At 42.9% G+C, this 20065-nt stretch overlaps 1 protein-coding gene across 1 annotated transcript in view; it reads left to right on the top strand.

Moving 5' to 3' along the window:
* LOC139268142 (UDP-N-acetylglucosamine transporter-like) overlaps positions 1 to 20065 on the top strand; it is a 69359-nt gene that overhangs the window by 8528 nt on the left and 40766 nt on the right. Inside the window, exons 2-4 of the mRNA XM_070886177.1 lie at positions 6912 to 7116; positions 8145 to 8299; positions 10135 to 10257. Coding sequence (XP_070742278.1) covers positions 6912 to 7116; positions 8145 to 8299; positions 10135 to 10257 — 483 coding nt within the window. The remainder of the gene's footprint in view (positions 1 to 6911; positions 7117 to 8144; positions 8300 to 10134; positions 10258 to 20065) is intronic.

Raw genomic sequence — 20065 nt, 5'->3', positions numbered from 1 at the left:
GAAGCCCTCATCCATGCCTTTGTTAACTCTAGACTCGACTATTGCAACGCACTCCTGGCTGGTCTCCCACATTCTACCCTATGATCCAAAACTAATTTGCCCGTGTCCTAACTCGCACCAAGTCCCGCTCAACCATCACCCCTGTGCTCGTTGACCTACATTGGCTCCCGGTTAAGCAACGCTTTCAAAATTCTCATTCTTGTTTTCAAATACCTTCATGGCCTCGCCCCTCCCTATCTCTGTAATCTCCTTCAGCCCCACAACTCAGAGTCTGCGCTCCTCTAATGCCGCCCTCCTGGGCGTTTATGCTCAACCATTGGTGGCCGTGCCTTCTGTCACCAGTGCTCTAAGCTCGGTGATTCCCTGCCTAAATCTCTCTCTCACTCTACCTCTCTTTCCTCCTTCAAGACGTTCCTTAAAACCTACCTCTTTGACCAAGCTTTTGGCTATTCTCCATATGTGGCTCGGTGTCACATTTTTTGTCTCATAATACTCCTGTGAAGCACCTTGGGACACTTCATTATGTTAAAGTCACTATATAAATACAAGTTGTTAATGTTTCAAGTCTGACCTTTCATCAGAACTGGAATTTTTATGCTGGTAATTGGTTTGATTAAGTTTTAGTGTAGAGGGTGTAACTTGTCAAACAGGAAGTGAAATCAGACAATATACTGAGCTTAAACTGTTTGTCTTCCAAAATATAATTTTTAAAGAGAAGTTAAACAGTAATATTGCAATAAACCAGTAGCTGACTTTTCTGACTGAATGAACACCACGTCAGAGGTAAATTTTGCATTACTTTAATCGATATAATCTTTGTCTTATTATTTCCAACACTCGATAGTGGCCGGGATTTGACATCAGTGGCAAAAGAATGGCACTGCGATCTGTGGCTTCTGTGAGCAGGTTAAGCAACAGTCTTGTCTCTCCAAGAATGCATACGGGATTGTTTCTTAGAAAAGTATGTTACAGAACCTACGAGGGAGCAAGCGATCTTAGATCTGGTCCTGTGTAATGAGACGGGAATAATAAACGATCTCCTAGTAAAAGATCCTCTCGGAATGAGTGATCACAGTATGGTTGAATTTGTAATACAGATTGAGGGTGAGGAAGTAGTGTCTCAAACAAGCATACTATGCTTAAACAAAGGGGACTACAGTGAGATGAGGGCAGAGTTGGCTAAAGTAGACTGGAAACACAAACTAAACGGTGGCACAATTGAGAAACAGTGGAGGACTTTTAAGGAGCTCTTTCATAGTGCTCAACAAAAATATATTCCAGTGAAAAAGAAGGGCGGTAAGAGAAGGGATAACCAGCCGTGGATAACCAAGGAAATAAAAGAGAGTATCAAATTAAAAACCAATGCGTATAAGGTGGCCAAGGTTAGTGGGAAACTAGAAGATTGGGAAATTTTAAACGACAGCAAAGAATGATTAAGAAAGTAATAAAGAAAGGAAAGATAGATTACGAAAGTAAACTTGCGCAAAACATGAAAACAGATAGTAAAAGCTTTTACAGATATATAAAACGGAAAAGAGTGACTAAAGTAAATGTTGGTCCCTTAGAAGATGAGATGGGGAATTTAATAATGGGAAATGTGGAAATGGCTGAGACCTTAAACAATTATTTTGCTTCGGTCTTCACAGTGGAAGACACAAAAGCCATGCCAAAAATTGCTGGTCACAGCAATGTGGGAAGGGAGGACCTTGAGACAATCACTATCACTAGTGGGGTAGTGCTGGACAGGCTAATGGGACTCAAGGTAGACAAGTCCCCTGATCCTGATGAAATGCATCCCAGGGTATTAAAAGAGATGGCGGAGGTTATAGCAGATGCATTCGTTATAATCTACCAAAATTCTCTGGACTCTGGGGAGGTACCAGCGGATTGGAAAGCAGCTAATGTAACGCCTCTGTTTAAAAAAGGGGGCAGACAAAAGGCAGGTAACTATAGGCCGGTTAGTTTAACATCTGTAGTGGGGAAAATGCTTGAAGCTATCATTAAGGAAGAAATAGCGGGACATCTAGATAGCAATAGTGCAATCAAGCAGACGCAACAGGAATTCATGAAGGGGAAATCATGTTTAACTAATTTACTGGAATTCTTTGAGGATATAACGAGCATGGTGGATAGAGGTGTACCGATGGATGTGGTGTATTTAGATTTCCAAAAGGCATTCGATAAGGTGCCACACAAAAGGTTACTGCAGAAGATAAAGGTACGCGGAGTCAGAGGAAATGTATCAGCATGGATAGAGAATTGGCTGGCTAACAGAAAGCAGAGAGTCGGGATAAATGGGTCCTTTTCGGGTTGGAAATCGGTGGATAGTGGTGTGCCACAGGGATCGGTGCTGGGACCACAACTGTTTACAATATACATAGATGACCTGGAAGAAGGGACAGAGTGTAGTGTAACAAAATTTGCAGATGACACAAAGATTAGTGGGAAAGCGGGTTGTGTAGAGGACACAGAAAGGCTGCAAAGAGATTTAGATAGGTTAAGTGAATGGGCTAAGGTTTGGCAGATGGAATACAATGTCGGAAAGTGTGAGGTCATCCACCTTGGGGGGGAAAAAAAAAGTTAAAGGGAATATTATTTGAATGGGGAGAAATTACAACATGCTGCGGTGCAGAGGGACCTGGGTGTCCTTGTCTATGAAACTCTTTTCCCAAAAAGTTAGTTTGCAGGTGCAGCAGGTAATCAGGAAGACGAATGGAACGTTGGCCTTCATTGCGAGAGGGATGGAGTACAAAAGCAGGGCGGTCCTGCTGCAACTGTATAGGGTATTGGTGAGGCCGCACCTGGAGTACTGCGTGCAGTTTTGGTCACCTTACTTAAGGAAGGATATACTAGCTTTGGAGGGGGTACAGAGACGATTCACTAGGCTGATTCCGGAGATGAGGGGGTTACCTTATGATGATAGATTGAGTAGACTGGGTCTTTACTCGTTGGAGTTCAGAAGGTTGAGGGGTGATCTTATAGATACATTTAAAATAATGAAAGGGATAGACAAGATAGAGGCAGAGAGGTTGTTTCCACTGGTCGGGGAGACTAGAACTAGGGGGCACAGCCTCAAAATATGGGGGAGCCAATTTAAAACCGAGTTGAGAAGGAATTTCTTCTCCCAGAGGGTTGTGAATCTGTGGAATTCTCTGCCCAAGGAAGCAGTTGAGGCTAGCTCATTGAATGTATTCAAATCACAGATAGATAGATTTTTAATCAATAAGGGAATTAAGGGTTACAGGGAGCGGGCGGGTAAGTGGAGCTGAGTCCACGGCCAGATCAGCCATGATCTTGTTGAATGGCGGAGCAGGCTCAAGGGGCGAGATGGCCTACTCCTGTTCCTAATTCTTATGTTCTTGTGTTCAATCAGATTGAAGAAACCTCACTGAGATATAACCAGGAAATATAACTTGGATTTAAATCATGTACAGAAAGCAAAATAGAGAGGGAAAGAAAGATGGGATCAAGAGAGAGATAAAAGAGACAAAGGAAAAGTAAAAGAAAATAATGGCGTGGATTTTGCGGTCAACGGTGAAGGGACGGCGCTCGCCGCTGACCTCGAAGAAAGCTGCCCACAAAGATCTAGCGATCTCTGGTGGCAATTTCATCTTTCTTGATGATTTCATTCGGGCCTCACTTATAGGGGATATCCAGCAACTGATGTCATCAAGGAGAGTAAGCAGCCAATCACATTGAAGAATTCTCACAGACAGCAAATCAGGAAGTAAAATCCACTGATTATCTTTCACTTTTTAATAATTTTACAGAGAGCAAAATAAAGATTGGGACATACACATAGGATTAAGGGAGATGCCAAAATATCGTAAACACTTAAAAAAAAATATAAATCATTTTTAATATTTTAAAAATCTAGGAATTTTTATCATAATGGTGAAATTTGACATTCCACAAATATAAAATTAGTTTTTTTAGGGCCAGAGAGGATGTTGAGCAGTACTTGTGACTTAGTACAGCATTATAATATCAGTTACATTTCATTCAACATGATTTAACTTTTTTTAAGGGTTTTTACAGTATGAATTATGAATAAAAAGCTGCAGTTCACACCAATTCAAGTGATTTCTTAGATTTCCATCTCCGAGGACTGCAACAGCGCACCCTGTGGTGGAGCAGGGAATCGCTGATGGCAACTTCTGGATTTCCACGTTTAAGTACGCACGTGCGGACTCCAGCACTGTTTTACACAGTAATGACAGCGAATGCTGACTGTTTTACTGCCATTACAATCGCAAATTCTGGGCCATTTAAATTTAAAAAAAATCTCCAACAGTAATTACATTCTGACGGAATGATACTCTACACTTGTAAATTTACATTTTCTGTGCCAGAGAGGTTGTTTTGTCAGTAGTTATGATTTATCACGTCGTCAGAATTTCACTCAGACCTGATTGCACCAGCCCTAACTTTTTCTGGCGTGCGTCGTGGATCACTAGTGGGTAAGTACATCAACTTCACGCCCTTCCATGTATCTCAATGCCAAGCCGATCGGTAAAGTACTGTAACAGCACAGCCTGTGGAGGAGCAGGGTAACTTGGGCTACAACTTGAAGACTTCCGCGTTTAAGTGCGCATGTGCATACTCCGAAGGTCGCTGTCCAATTTACTCCATAATAATGGTGAGCGCTATTAGCCTGACTGTTATTCTCAACACAAAATCCAGACTTGTGTGAGTTTTAGTTGTAGTGTTGACTTGGTATTTAGACTTGTTTAATCAGTGGATTAGTTAAAGCAGTTCTCCATTATTTCCATGACACTGGTTTGAAGAGAGATCTTTTTATGTAGATTGCACTGTTAAAATGCTACTGTACTGAGAGCATAAGACACTTCAACAACAGTAACAACCTGCATTTATTTAGCGTCTTTAACTTAGTAAAATATCCCAAGGCGCTTCACAGCAGCGTTAATATAGAAACATAGAAAATAGGTGCAGGAGTAGGCCATTCGGTCCTTCTAGCCTGCACCGCCATTCAATGAGTTCATGGCTGAACAAAATTTGACACCAAGCCACATGAGTTTTTAGGGCAGATGAAAGAGGTAGGTTTTAAGCAGTGTCTTAAAGGAGGAAAGAGAGGGGCAAAGAGGTCTAGCGTAGGAATTCCAGAGCTTAGGGCCTCGGCAACTGAGGACCACCCGACAGTAATTCAATATTCAATAGCTTGGAGACCTTTGGTAGATTATCCTTAAAAATCTCTCAAAACCCTGAACTGATTATCAAAAAAAATCACACTGGAATGTTGCTTAGATTTGGTTCTGTACAATTATATGCTGTTAGCTGATCTCTGCAGTAAGGGCACTACAATGCTCCACCTCATCTCTTGGTTTAGAAAACTGACTAAGATTCCAAATCATGATTGACCTTGGCTGGATGTTTGCACATGTGGTCATTGGGTAAGGCTTGGCTATGGTTACTCCTGCAGTTGAATAACCTGATACTCATTGTCATGGCTCAGAAATGAATAATGACCACTGAGGAATGTACCCATGGAACGGAATCCAGCAACAAGTTGCTGTCTTCAAAAGAGAAGAGGGAGGGAAATGGCAAAAACAGAGAGAAATTATTTCTAATACAATTACTTGCACTTTTCAACTTGAAACATCGCCAAGCACATTACGTAATGAAATGATTAATTTTTAAGTTTAATTTACTGTTCCACCTGATTTCCACAGGTAGCCAAGCAAAACTCCAGAACATTAATCTATTTCCACATTTTCACTATTCGACCTTGGCATACTGCACCAGAAATACAGATGACGTTGTGTCTTGTGCATTACTCAATCTTGATACTCTAACATTCAAACCCATTCCCAACCAAATATTTATCCAGATTCTCTTTGAAGGCGCTAATCAATACCACATCAATTGCTTTTACATAGAATCTACAGCACAGAAATAGGCTTTTCGGCCCAAATGGTCTTTATGCTTCAACTCCCACTCCTTCATCTAACCCTATCAGCCTATCCTCCATTCCTTTCGCATTTGTGCTTATTTAATTTCTCCTTAAATGTAACATTTAGATGGAAACTTGTTCTAAATATCCATTACTCTTTGGGGGAGAAAAAATTGGATGGGAAAATCACACTTGGGTGGTCCCTGCTGTTACAGGAGTGTAAAGTGTCAGTGGCCTGTGGGTAGGCCATGTGCCCGCCCTCCTTGCTTGAAGTGTTAGGCCACGCAGATGCAAAAAAAAGTAAAAAGGGAGAAACCATATTCCTCAACCCCAAAATAAAAATAAAAAGTCAAGTAAAATATGAATTTGAAATAAGCTTCAAATTAATTTCTTACCAAACAAATTGGGAAATAATTTTAAATTTTTAAAAAAATAATTGTTTTTACATCCATATTCCTCATCTGACCATTGAAGGCGACTGCAACAAGGTGCTGTATAACTGTTCTGAAGATCTTAGCAATCATGTTATAAGTGTCAAATCTGGCTATATTACATATTTAGTCGACACAGTTTGAAAATAATAGTGAAAAAAGCCTCAGAATGGTGAGATATTGCCTTTAATTGTTGATGGGGAGAAATTTTCGATCTTAATGCAATCCCATGGATAAAGGAATGCTGAAAATTCTCTCGCTTCAAATATGACAAAGTATACATTAAAAAAAATGGGATGTGTATAGCCAAATGCCAAACCACACATCTAGCTGTACCTGCCACTAAAATTGAGGATTTAAGGATGAGATGATCGACTAAATCCCTTTCCTTAACATCACTAAGACTATTACTAGGGAAGTTCCTCCTCCTCTTCCATCCATTTTGTGACTTCTAACACTGACACCTAAGAATTTTAAAGGTTTTTCTCTGTGTATTTGCAATAAAGCCTGAAACTAAAAATGCTCTTTTGATATGAATTAATGTTTACCTTTAACTTTAACTTTTTCAGGAAAGTGAGAGTGGAAACATGTTGCTCAGTTTGAAATACATTTCACTGGGAATCTTAGTATTTCAGACAACCAGCCTCGTATTGACGATGCGTTACTCACGGACTTTCAAGGATGAAGGACCTCGTTACCTAGCGTCAACTGCTGTGGTCATTGCTGAGATGATGAAGATTGCAGCATGCCTTTTATTAGTCTATAAGGATTCTAGTATGTACACTATTTAGTATTTGGTGTATTTTTTTCTTGCTTAAAATTGCAGTAATTTTTTATTAGCTTTTATACAACAGATTGTATTTTGTGAATACTGCTATGCCATTGGTTGTATGCATTTTCATTGAATTGTTTTGTCACCTATCCCAATACTAGTATTTGGAGGTCAGATCAGAATGAATATAAAAACTGAGTTCCGTATGAATGCTGAGCTGCTGAAGGTTTTAACCCGACCTGTTTGTGTACTTTTCAAAGTCCTGCTTTGCTACAGCCTAGACTTGCGACATTGTTTCACCTGACCCACCCTATTTTTATTATGAGAGGTTTTGATTAAATAAATCAAGGAACAACTATTTTCACTCGTCGACGAGTCAGTAACTGCAGAGCATAAATTTGCGAATACCAAAAAAACAAAGGGAGAAATTAGGACAATGTATTTTCTATACAGAGAGTTGAGACTTGGAATGCCATGCCAGAAACAGCACTGGAAGCAGAATTACAGCTTTTAAAATGGAAGTGGATAAATATTTGATAAATGTAAATGGGTGTGGGGAAAGGGGAATGGAATTAAGTGCATAACTCTGAGAGCAGCCACAGGCAGAGTGAGCTGAATGGCCTTCAGTTGTGCTGTAAAATAACATGATCACTGGGACCCTGCAGGATAAATATTTCTGTGCCCCTCAGTCAGTTATAGTATGTGACATGTGACACAGAAAACACCATTGTAACATGCTTTTTATATAGTTCCCTAAAACAGTGCTACAAGACCTACTGTATAAGTATATCATAGCTATTTAAATTTCATTTGATGATTTTCTTGTTTTCCTTTATTTAATACAGCTTCCAGACTTTCTTGGTATAAATTTAATTGTTTTGTACATTTTTATAATCGGTAAATTGCAGTTTTAAAACTCAACAGTGAAGTGTTTAAAGAAAATCTTATTTCTTAAGGGAAACTAAGATGTCTCAGCATGAACATTTTGAAAGGCTATTCTTACTTATGCTATTTTCCATCTTTTTCTTAGGTTATAGCTTTAGAGCACTAAATAGAGTGTTACAAGATGAAATTATTAACAAACCAATGGACACACTAAAACTTGCCATTCCTTCCGGAATTTACACCCTTCAAAATAACCTCCTTTATGTAGCGTTGTCCAATTTAGATGCAGCAACTTATCAGGTAAAATGGTAATCTCTTGTATTATTTTTCAGATCTCCTCTTTAAATCTTTATTCTCGTTGTGCATTCTTTGTGTATTTTAACTGCGACGGGTGGGGTTTTAGAAGGCCACGTATTATTAATCTCTTGGAAGTATTTGAAGACATGTCTTAGTGGATGGGAGTACAGGTCGAACCTCCCTTATCTGGAACCACCCCTCGTCCGGAACCATTCCAGGCCACTGGGTGGCGCATGCGGCGAACTCCGATATGAACAAATTGAAGTCCTTCGCTGCCGACTCCTGCAATCGCTGGCCTGACTCCGCGATCCACCACCCGCTTCCCCTCCTTGATCTCTCTGCCGCACTACCAGCCCCAAGCCAGCCAGCCTCGATATCCCCTTGCTCAGTACGTGCACCATCCAATTTAAAGTGACCACCCCTCGTACAGAAAAATCCATTATCCGGAACAGGCCAGGTCTTGAGGATTCTAGATAGGGGAGGTTCAACCTGTATTAATTTGCTTTGATTTTTAGAAGGCATTTGATAAAATTCCATAAGTAATGTATCTTTAAAATTTGTGGCAAATTAGCTTGCTGGATTGAAAACTAGGTTGGTAGTTGGAAACAAATGGAAGAATCTCTGGCTGGGGCAGTAACCAATGAAATTCTAGAGTTGTGCTGTTTATGCAATTCGTGAATGACTTGGAGGGTATTCAACAAGTCATTCACGAATTGCATGACTTGCAATTCGTGAATGACTTGCATTTATATAGCACCTTTTGCACAGTAAAATGCCCCAAGACACTTCATAGGAGCGTTATCAATCAAAATTTGACACCGAACCACAGAAGGCGATATTAGGACAGGTGAGGAGGTTTAAGGAGTGTCTTCAAGGAGGATAGAGCCAGAAAAGTTTAGGAAGGGAATTCCAGAGTTTAGGCCCCAGGCAGCTGAAGGCACGGCCACCAATGGTGGAGCGATTAAAATCGGGGCTGCGCAAGAGGCCTGAATTGGAGAGCAGAGATCTCGGAGGGTTGTAGGGCTGGAGTAGGTTGCAGAGGTGGGGTGGGGCGAGGTCATGGAGAGATTTGAAAACAAAAATGAGAATGTTAAAATCGAGACATTGCTGGGGAGCCAATGTATTTCTGCAATATTTAGCAGTGCAACAGTTCAGAGGAATGATGAGGTTAATCCTGGTACTTGGATGCTGAGTCTCTGAATATATTCAAGGCTGAAATAAATAGATTTTTGAAGTCTAGGGGAATCAAGAGCTATGGAGATCGGGCGGCAAAGTGGAGTTGAGGTCGATGATCAGCCATGATCTTAGTGAATGGGGGAGCAGCTCGAGGGGCCTTATGGCCTACTCCTGCTCCTATTTCCTATTTCCTATGTTCTTATGTAAATTGTGAAGAGAGCGCCACAGAATGAGGAGGGACGTAATCCAGGTCTTTAGAAAAATGAAAGGCATAGGTATTGAGAATGAAGAATTAGAATACTTGAGCACACCATACAAAACTCAAACTAGATCAAAGAGTAGTGGAGATTGTTTTCCCTCAGAGTACTGGATATCTGAACAGACTCTCCGCAAAAAAGTTTAGTGCTGTCTCAATTAACTTTTTATTTTAAGCTTAATAGCTATCTTGCTAGGGATGGGATTGAGGATTTTAGGGATGATTAATTGATAGAAATGATTGAATACCTTATGCAGTATACAATTTTGACTATAGGAACTTTGGAAATATGATCTGTGGAAAGCAACTGGCCAGATTTGAATAACGGAGAATAAATAGGATTTCTATATACCTTTGAAGTAAATAAATAATTCATTGCTATAATGTAGTTTCTCTTCTTATGCAGGTTACTTACCAGCTAAAGGTTCTTACCACGGCTTTCTTTTCTGTGACTATGCTTGGAAAAAACCTGGGTGTTTATCAGTGGCTTTCACTCTTGACCTTAATGGCTGGAGTAGCACTTGTTCAGGTATGTGTAATGAGCATTACTTATCCCTTAGGTAATAAGATCAAAAGGCTTCTTTGTGATGTAACTGATACTAAAATTTAAATTCAGAAACTTAAAAATTTGGCAGCACAGAAGAAAATGTCAAGCTTCAATGGATTTGTGTGACTTTACCACTTAATGTTTTGTATGTTATTTTACATATTAATTTTAAAAGACCTAACACAATATACAAATTACTGATTTAATCCTAAAAGCAGGGTTTTTGAGGGTATGCAATGCTCAACTGAAGAGCATACTCACGTAGTTTCAAGCTTTCTCCCACTCGGAACCCTTGAGTTACTTGCCTATTTAGCTAGAAGAAAGGGCTCGGTTGCTTGCCTGCTAGAATGAATACAAGAATGCCCTCATGGAGGCATTCTAGCTAATATTTCCTTATCTTGAGTGGCTGAGAATGGGAACTGGGTGGAGACTCAAAGCTTTATGGTTTTGCTCTGGTGATGCGTGTTGATAACAGTATAATTTGATTCAAGAGATAATTAGATGTGTTTCTGGAAAGAGAAGGGATTGAGTGATGCAGTAAAAATATGGGCAGATGGGGGTGGGACTGATCTCTTGAAAAATGGATGGGCTTGTTGGGCTTAATGCTGTTTCCTTTGCTTTGAACTTGTATTCTGACCTGTTTTCTCGAACAAAGGTTATTTAAAAAACCTTATCTTAAAATGTAATGGAAGCAGAATTCTATCAAGCCGCAACCAATGCCTATCTATATTTATCTTGCTCTTTTTAAAAAAAAAAAAATTGGTCAGAGATATTTCTTGGAAAAGCTCATTGTTATTGGTAGCAGGAGGCCTACAATTGGGTTATCTGGCGTGAACCCACAATTTCCTTGAACTCCAGCTAATCAAATGATTGATCCTTTAGAGGACAATGGCTATTTTAGAAACATAAACATAGAAACATAGGAAATAGGTGCAGGAGTAGGCCATTCGGCCCTTCCAGCCTGCACTGCCATTCAATGAGTTCATAGAAAAAACATAGAAAATAGATGCAGGAGCAGGCCATTCAGCCCTTCTAGCCTGCACCGCCATTCAATGAGTTCATGGCTGAACATGAAACTTCAGTACCCGCTTCCTGCTTTCTCGCCATACCCCTTGATCCCCCGAGTAGTAAGGACTTCATCTAACTCCCTTTTGAATGTATTTAATGAATTGGCCCCAACTACTTTCTGTGGCAGAGAATTCCACAGGTTCACCACTCTCTGGGTGAAGAAGTCTCTCCTCATCTCGGTCCTAAATGGCTTACCCCTTATCCTTAGACTGTGACCCCTGGTTCTGGACTTCCCCAACATTGGGAACATTCTTCTTGCATCTAACCTGTTTAAACCCGTCAGGATTTTAAACGTTTCTATGAGGTCCCCTCTCATTCTTCTGAACTCCAGTGAATACAAGCCCAGTTGATCCAGTCTTTCTTGATAGGTCAGTCCCACCATCCTGGGAATCAGTCTGGTGAATCTTCGCTGCACTCCCTCAATAGCAAGAATGTCATTCCTCAAGTTAGGAGACCAAAATTGTACACAATATTCCAGGTGTGGCCTCACCAAGGCCCTGTACAACTGTAGCAACACCTCCTTGCTCCTGTACTCAAATCCCCTCGCTATGAAGGCCAACATGCCATTTGCTTTCTTAACCACCTGCTGTACCTGCATGCCAACCTTCAATGACTGATGTACCATGACACTCAGGTCTCGTTGCACCTTCCCTTTTCCTAATCTGTCACCATTCAGATAATAGTCTGTCTCTCTGTTTTTACCACCAAAGTGGATAACCTCACATTTATCCACATTATACTTCATCTGCCATGCATTTGCCCACTCACCTAACCTATCCAAGTCGCTCTGCAGCCTCATAGAATCCTCCTTGCAGCTCACACTGCCACCCAACTTAGTGTCATCCGCAAATTTGGAGATACTACATTTAATCCCCTCGTCCAAATCATTAATGTACAATGTAAACAGCTGGGGCCCCAGCACAGAACCTTGCGGTACCCCACTAGTCACTGCCTGCCATTCTGAAAAGTACCCATTTACTCCTACTCTTTGCTTCCTATCTGACAACCAGTTCTCAATCCACGTCAACACACTACCCCCAATCCCATGTGCATTAACTTTGCACATTAATCTCTTGTGTGGGACCTTGTCGAAAGCCTTCTGAAAGTCCAAATATACCACATCAACTGGTTCTCCTTTGTCCACTTTACTGGAAACATCCTCAAAAAATTCCAGAAGAATTGTCAAACATGATTTCCCCTTCACAAATCCATGCTGACTTGGTCCTATCATGTCACCTCTTTCCAAATGTGCTGCTATGACATCCTTAATAATTGATTCCATCATTTTACCCACTACTGAGGTCAGGCTGACCGGTCTATAATTCCCTGTTTTCTCTCTTCTTTTTTTAAAAAGTGGGGTTACATTGGCTACCCTCCACTCGATAGGAACTGATCCAGAGTCAATGGAATGTTGGAAAATGACTGTCAATGCATCCGCTATTTCCAAGGCCACCTCCTTAAGTACTCTGGGATGCAGTCCATCAGGCCCTGGGGATTTATCGGCCTTCAATCCCATCAATTTCCCCAACACAATTTCCCGACTAATAAAGATTTCCCTCAGTTCCTCCTCCCTACTAGACCCTCTGACCCCTTTTATATCCGGAAAGTTGTTTGTGTCCTCCTTAGTGAATACTGAACCAAAGTACTTGTTCAATTGGTCTGCCATTTCTTTGTTCCCCGTTATGACTTCCCCTGATTCTGACTGCAGGGGACCTACGTTTGTCTTTACTAACCTTTTTCTCTTTACATACCTATAGAAACTTTTGCAATCCGCCTTAATGTTCCCTGCAAGCTTCTTCTCGTACTCCATTTTCCCTGCCCTAATCAAACCCTTTGTCCTCCTCTGCTGAGTTCTAAATTTCTCCCAGTCCCCAGGTTCGCTGCTATTTCTGGCCAATTTGTATGCCACTTCCTTGGCTTTAATACTATCCCTGATTTCCCTTGATAGCCACGGTTGTGCCACTTTCCCTTTTTTATTTTTACGCCAGACAGGAATGTACAATTGTTGTAATTCATCCATGCGGTCTCTAAATGTCTGCCATTGCCCATCCACAGTCAACCCCTTAAGTATCATTCGCCAATCTATCCTAGCCAATTAACGCCGCATACTTTCAAAGTTACCCTTCTTTAAGTTCTGGACCATGGCCTCTGAATTAACTGTATCATTCTCCATCCTAATGCAGAATTCCACCATATTATGGTCACTCTTCCCCAAGGGGCCTCACACAATGAGATTGCTAATTAGTCCTCTCTCATTACACAACACCCAGTCTAAGATGGCCTCCCCCCTAGTTGGTTCCTCGACATATTGGTCAAGAAAACCATCCCTTATGCACTACAGGAAATCCTCCTCCACCGTATTGCTTCCAGTTTGGTTAGCCCAATCTATGTGCATATTAAAGTCACCCATTATAACTGCTGCACCTTTATTGCATGCACCCCTAATTTCCTGTTTGATGCCCTCCCCAACATCACTACTACTGTTTGGAGGTCTGTACACAACTCCCACTAACGTTTTTTGCCCTTTGGTGTTCTGCAGCTCTACCCATATAGATTCCACATCATCCAAGCTAATGTCTTTCCTAACTATTGCATTAATCTCCTCTTTAACCAGCAATGCTACCCCACCTCCTTTTCCTTTTATTCTATCCTTCCTGAATGTTGAATACCCCTGGATGTTGAGTTCCCAGCCCTGATCATCCTGGAGCCATGTCTCCGTAATCCCAATCACATCATATTTGTTAACATCTATTTGCACAGTTAATTCATCCACCTTATTGCGAATACTCCTTGCATTAAGACACAAAGCCTTCAGGCTTGTTTTTTTAACACCCTTTGTCCTTTTAGAATTCTGCCGCACAGTGGCCCTTCCTGTTACCCGCCCCGGGCCTCTCCGCCCCCCACCCCCCCCCATCTCCCCTCCGTCTCCTGCCTCTGCCTCCCTTTTGTCTCCCTCTGTCTCCCTGCATTGGTTCCCATCCCCCTGCCATATTAGTTTAACTCCTCCCCAACAGCACTAGCAAACACTCCCCCTAGGACATTGGTTCTGGTCCTGCCCAGGTGCAGACCGTCCTGTTTGTACTGGTCCCACCTCCCCCAGAACCGGTTCCAATGCCCCAGGAATTTGAATCCCTCCCTGCTGCACCACTGCTCAAGCCACGTATTCATCTGTGCTATCCTGCGATTCCTACTCTGACTAGCACGTGGCACTGGTAGCAATCCCGAGATTACTACTTTTGAGGTCCTACTTTTTAATTTAGCTCCTAGCTCCTTAAATTCGTTTCGTAGGACTCATCCCTTTTTTTACCTATGTCGTTGGTACCAATGTGCACCACGACAACTGGCTGTTCTCCCTCCCATTTCAGAATGTCCTGCACCCGCTCCGAGACATCCTTGACCCTTGCACCAGGGAGGCAACAAAGCATCCTGGAGTCTCGGTTGCGGCCGCAGAAACGCCTATCTATTCCCATCACAATTGAATCCCCTATCACTATCGCGCTCCCACTCTTTTTATTGCCCTCCTGTGCAGCAGCGCCAGCCACGGTGCCATGAACTTGTCTGCTGCTGCCCTCCCCCGATGAGTCATCCCCCCCCAACAGTACTCAAAATGGTGTATCTGTTTTGCAGGGGGATGACCACAGGGGACCCCTGCACTACCTTCCTTGCACTGCTCTTCCTGCTGGTCTTCCATTCCCTATCTGGCTGTGGACCCTTCTCCTGCGGTAAGACCAACTCACTACACGTGATACTCACGTCATTCTCAGCATCGTGGATGCTCCAGAGTGAATCCACCCTCGGCTCCAATTCCATAACGCGGACCATCAGGAGCTCGAGGCGGACACACTTCACACACACGTAGTCGTCAGGGAAACCGGAAGTGTCCCTGAGTTCCCACATGGCACAGGAGGAGCATATCACGTGACCGATCTCTCCTGCCATGCCTTAACCCTTAGATACCCTTAAATTGGTAATAACAATGTTACAGTTCACTTACTGATATAAAAAACAAAAAGAAAAGCTACTCACCAATCAGCAGCCAATCACTTACCCCATTGGCTGTGACGTCACATTTTGATTCCTTTCTACTTCTATTTTGCTTTCTCTCCCGCTGTAGCTGCACTGGTACGCCTTTTATAGGCCGCTCCGACACTGCTCCCGCCTCTCGCCACCTGCCGCTGACCCTCGAGCTCCCGCTGGGCCTTTTATAGGCCGCTCCGACACTGCTCCCACCTCTCGCCAACTGCCGCTGACTCTCGAGCTCCCGCTGGGCCTTTAAGGCTGCTCTCGCCAACTGCCGCTGACCCTCAAGCTCCCGCTGGGCCTTTATAGGCCGCTCCGACGCTGCTCCCGCCTCTCGCCAACTGCCGCTGACCCTCGAGCTCCCGCTGGGCCTTTATAGGCCGCTCCGACGCTGCTCCCACCTCTCGCCAACATGCAACTTCAGTACCCCATTCCTGCTTTCCCGCCATACCCCCTGATCCCCCTAGTAGTAAGGACTTCATCTAACTCCTTTTTGAATATATTTAGTAAATTGGCCTCAATAACTTTCTGTGGTAGAGAATTCCACAGGTTCACCACTCTCTGGGTGAAGAAGTTTCTCTTCATCTCGGTCCTAAATGGCTTACCCCTTATCCTTAGACTGTGACCCCTGGATCTGGACTTCCCCAACATTGGGAACATTCTTCCTGCATCTAACCTGTCTAAACCCGTCAGAATTTTAAACGTTTCTATGAGGTCCCCTCTCATTCTTCTGAATTCCAGTGAACATAAGCCCAGTTGATCCAGTCTTTCTTGATAGGTCAGTCCCGCCATCCCGGGAATCAGTCTGGTGAACCTTCGCTGCACTCCCTCAATAGCAAGAATGTCCTTCCTCAAGTTAGGAGACCAAAACTGAACACAATACTCCAGGTGTGGTCTCACCAAGGCCCTGTACAACTGTAGCAACACCTCCCTGCCCCTGTACTCAAATCCCCTCGCAATGAAGGCCAACATGCCATTTGCTTTCTTAACCGCCTGCTGTACCTGCATGCCAACCTTCAATGACTGATGTACCATGACACCCAGGTCTCGTTGCACCTCCCCTTTTCCTAATCTGTCACCATTCAGATAATAGTCTGTGTCTCTATTTTTACCACCAAAGTGGATAACCTCACATTTATCCACATTATACTTCATCTGCCATGCATTTGCCCACTCACCTAACCTATCCCAGTCACTCTGCAGCCTCATAGCATCCTCCTCGCAGCTCTCACTGCCACCTAACTTAGTGTTATCCGCAAATTTGGAGATACTACATTTAATCCCCTCGTCCAAATCATTAATGTACAATGTAAACAGCTGGGGCCCCAGCACAGAACCTTGCGGTACCCCACTTGTCACTGCCTGCCATTCTGAAAAGTACCCATTTACTCCTACTCTTTGCTTCCTGTCTGACAACCAGTTCTCAATCCACGCCAGCACACTACTCCCAATCCCATGTGCTTTAACTTTGCACATTAATCTCTTGTGTGGGACCTTGTCGAAAGCCTTCTGAAACTCCAAATATACCACATCAAATGGTTCTCCCTTGTCCACTCTACATCCTCAAAAAATTCCAGAAGATTTGTCAAGCATGATTTCCCTTTCACAAATCCATGCTGACTTGGTCCTATCATGTCACCTCTTTCCAAATGTGCTGCTATGACATCCTTAATAATTGATTCCATCATTTTACCCACTACTGAGGTCAGGCTGACCGGTCTATAATTCCCTGTTTTCTCTCTCCTTTTTTTAAAAAAGTGGGGTTACATTGGCTACCCTCCACTCGATAGGAACTGATCCAGAGTCAATGGAATGTTGGAAAATGACTGTCAATACATCCGCTATTTCCAAGGCCACCTCCTTAAGTACTCTGGGATGCAGTCCATCAGGTCCTGGGGATTTATCGGCCTTCAATCCCATCAATTTCCCCAACACAATTTCCCAACTAATAAGGATTTCCCTCAGTTCCTCCTCCTTACTAGACCCTCTGACCCCTTTTATTTCCGGAAGGTTGTTTGTGTCCTCCTTAGTGAATACCGAACTAATGTACTTGTTCAATTGGTCTGCCATTTCTTTGTTCCCCGTTATGACTTCCCCTGATTCTGACTGCAGGGGACCTACGTTTGTCTTTACTAACCTTTTTCTCTTTACATATCTGTAGAAACTTTTGCAATCCGTCTTAATGTTCCCTGCAAGCTTCTTCTCGTACTCCATTTTCCCTGCCCTAATCAAACCCTTTGTCCTCCTCTGCTGAGTTCTAAATTTCTCCCAGTCCCCGGGTTCGCTGCTATTTCTGGCCAATTTGTATGCCACTTCCTTGGCTTTAATACTATCCCTGATTTCCCTTGATAGCCACGGTTGAGCCACCTTCCCTTTTTTATTTTTACGCCAGACAGGAATGTACAATTGTTGTAGTTCATCCATGCAGCCTCTAAATGTCTGCCATTGCCCATCTACAGTCATCCCTTAAGTATCATTCGCCAATCTATCCTAGCCAATTCACGCCTCATACCTTCAAAGTTACCCTTCTTTAAGTTCTGGACCATGGTCTCTGAATTAACTGTTTCATTCTCCATCCTAATGTAGAATTCCACCATATTATGGTCACTCTTCCCCAAGGGGCCTCGCACAACGAGATTGCTAATTAATCCTCTCTCATTACACAACACCCAGTCTAAGATGGCCTCCCCCTAGTTGGTTCCTCGACATATTGGTCAAGAAAACCATCCCTTATGCACTCCAGGAAATCCTCCTCCATCGTATTGCTTCCAGTTTGGTTAGGATAATCTGTGTGCATATTAAAGTCACCCATTATAACTGCTGCACCTTTATTGCACGCACCCCTAATTTCCTGTTTGATGCCCTCCCTAATATCACTACTACTGTTTGGAGGTCTGTACACAACTCCCACTAACGTTTTTTGCCCTTTGGTGTTCTGCAGCTCTACCCATATAGATTCCACATCATCCAAGCTAATGTCCTTCCTAACTATTGCATTAATCTCCTCCACAACCAGCAATGCTACCCTACCTCCTTTTCCTTTTATTCTATCCTTCCTGAATGTTGAATACCCATCGATGTTGAGTTCCCAGCCCTGATCATCCTGGAGCCACGTCTCTGTAATCCCAATCACATCATATTTGTTAACATCTATTTGCACAGTTAATTCATCCACCTTATTACGGATACTCCTTGCATTAAGACACAAAGTCTTCAGGTTTGTTTTTTTAACACCCTTTGTCCTTTTAGAATTTTGCTGTACAGTGGCCCTTTTTGTTCTTTGCCTTGGGTTTCTCTGCCCTCCACTTTTCCTCATCTCCTTTCTCCTTTTGTCTCCTTTTTGTTTCTCTCTGTCTCCCTGCATTGGTTCCCATTCCCCTGCCATATTAGTTTAACTCCTCCCCAACAGCACTAGCAAACACTCCCCCTAGGACATTGGTTCCGGTCTTGTTTGTAGATTCAAGACAGACGGGAATGATTTCAATTACTGACTAATAATGCAAACCCACATACAAATTCACAATTTCTAATGACTGAGCACTTAAAATGAGCTTTGCTGAAAAGAGTAATGGAGTTGTGCATTGTGTAAAGCATCAGCAAGTCCTAGGTAAAGCAGAAAATGTATGACAAATTGCTGATTACCATGGAATGACAGGGGTGTGGGAGGATATATACTGGAGCTTTACTGCAATTTGTGCTCCATTTTTAGTGGTGGCTAAGATGACAGTTTGACTCGGTGATGTGCAGAAATATTGGCCTGGAATTTGCAGTCAGCAGTGAAGTGAAGGCGTTGGCTGCTGGCTCCAAAGTCCACTCCGCACAAGGATCTCTCAATCCCTGTGTCGCGAACTTCTGGTTTTCTGACTCCGAATTCAATTCAACGGAACTTAATGAGGATTCTCTTGTTTGAACTGTTCTGATGTCAACAGGCTGTCTAAGCTGTGTGGCGAAGGGTTGGGGGGGAGAGGGGGGAAGAGAGATGAGGTGGAGATAGAGAGAAGGGGGGGGGGGGGAAACATCTTTTCATAGAAACATAGAAAATAGGTGCAGGAGTAGGCCATTCGGCCCTTCTAGCCTGCACCGCCATTCAATGAGTTCATGGCTGAACATGCAACTTCAGTACCCCATTCCTGCTTTCTCACCATACCCCTTGATTCCCCTAGTAGTAAGGACTTCATCTAACTCCTTTTTGAATATATTTAGTGAATTGGCCTCAACAACTTTCTGTGGTAGAGAATTCCACAGGTTCACCACTCTCTGGGTGAAGAAATTCCTCCTCATCTCGGTCCTAAATGGCTTCCTCCTTATCCTTAGACTGTGTCCCCTGGTTCTGGACTTCCCCAACATTGGGAACATTCTTCCTGCATCTAACCTGTCTAACCCCGTCAGAATTTTAAACGTTTCTATGAGGTCCCCTCTCATTCTTCTGAACTCCAGTGAATACAAGCCCAGTTGATCCAGTCTTTCTTGATAGGTCAGTCCCGCCATCCCGGGAATCAGTCTGGTGAACCTTCGCTGTACTCCCTCAATAGCAAGAATGTCCTTCCTCAGGTTAGGAGACCAAAACTGTACACAATACTCCAGGTGTGGCCTCACCAAGGCCCTGTACAATTGTAGCAACACCTCCCTGCCCTTGTACTCAAATCCCCTCGCTATGAAGGCCAACATGCCATTTGTTTTCTTAACCGCCTGCTGTACCTGC

Source organism: Pristiophorus japonicus, chromosome 8 (assembly GCF_044704955.1).
Source record: "Pristiophorus japonicus isolate sPriJap1 chromosome 8, sPriJap1.hap1, whole genome shotgun sequence".
Classification (NCBI taxonomy): Eukaryota; Metazoa; Chordata; class Chondrichthyes; family Pristiophoridae; genus Pristiophorus; species Pristiophorus japonicus.
The sequence above is the reverse complement of the archived record's forward strand: the minus strand, read 5'-3'. Positions and strand labels throughout refer to the sequence as shown.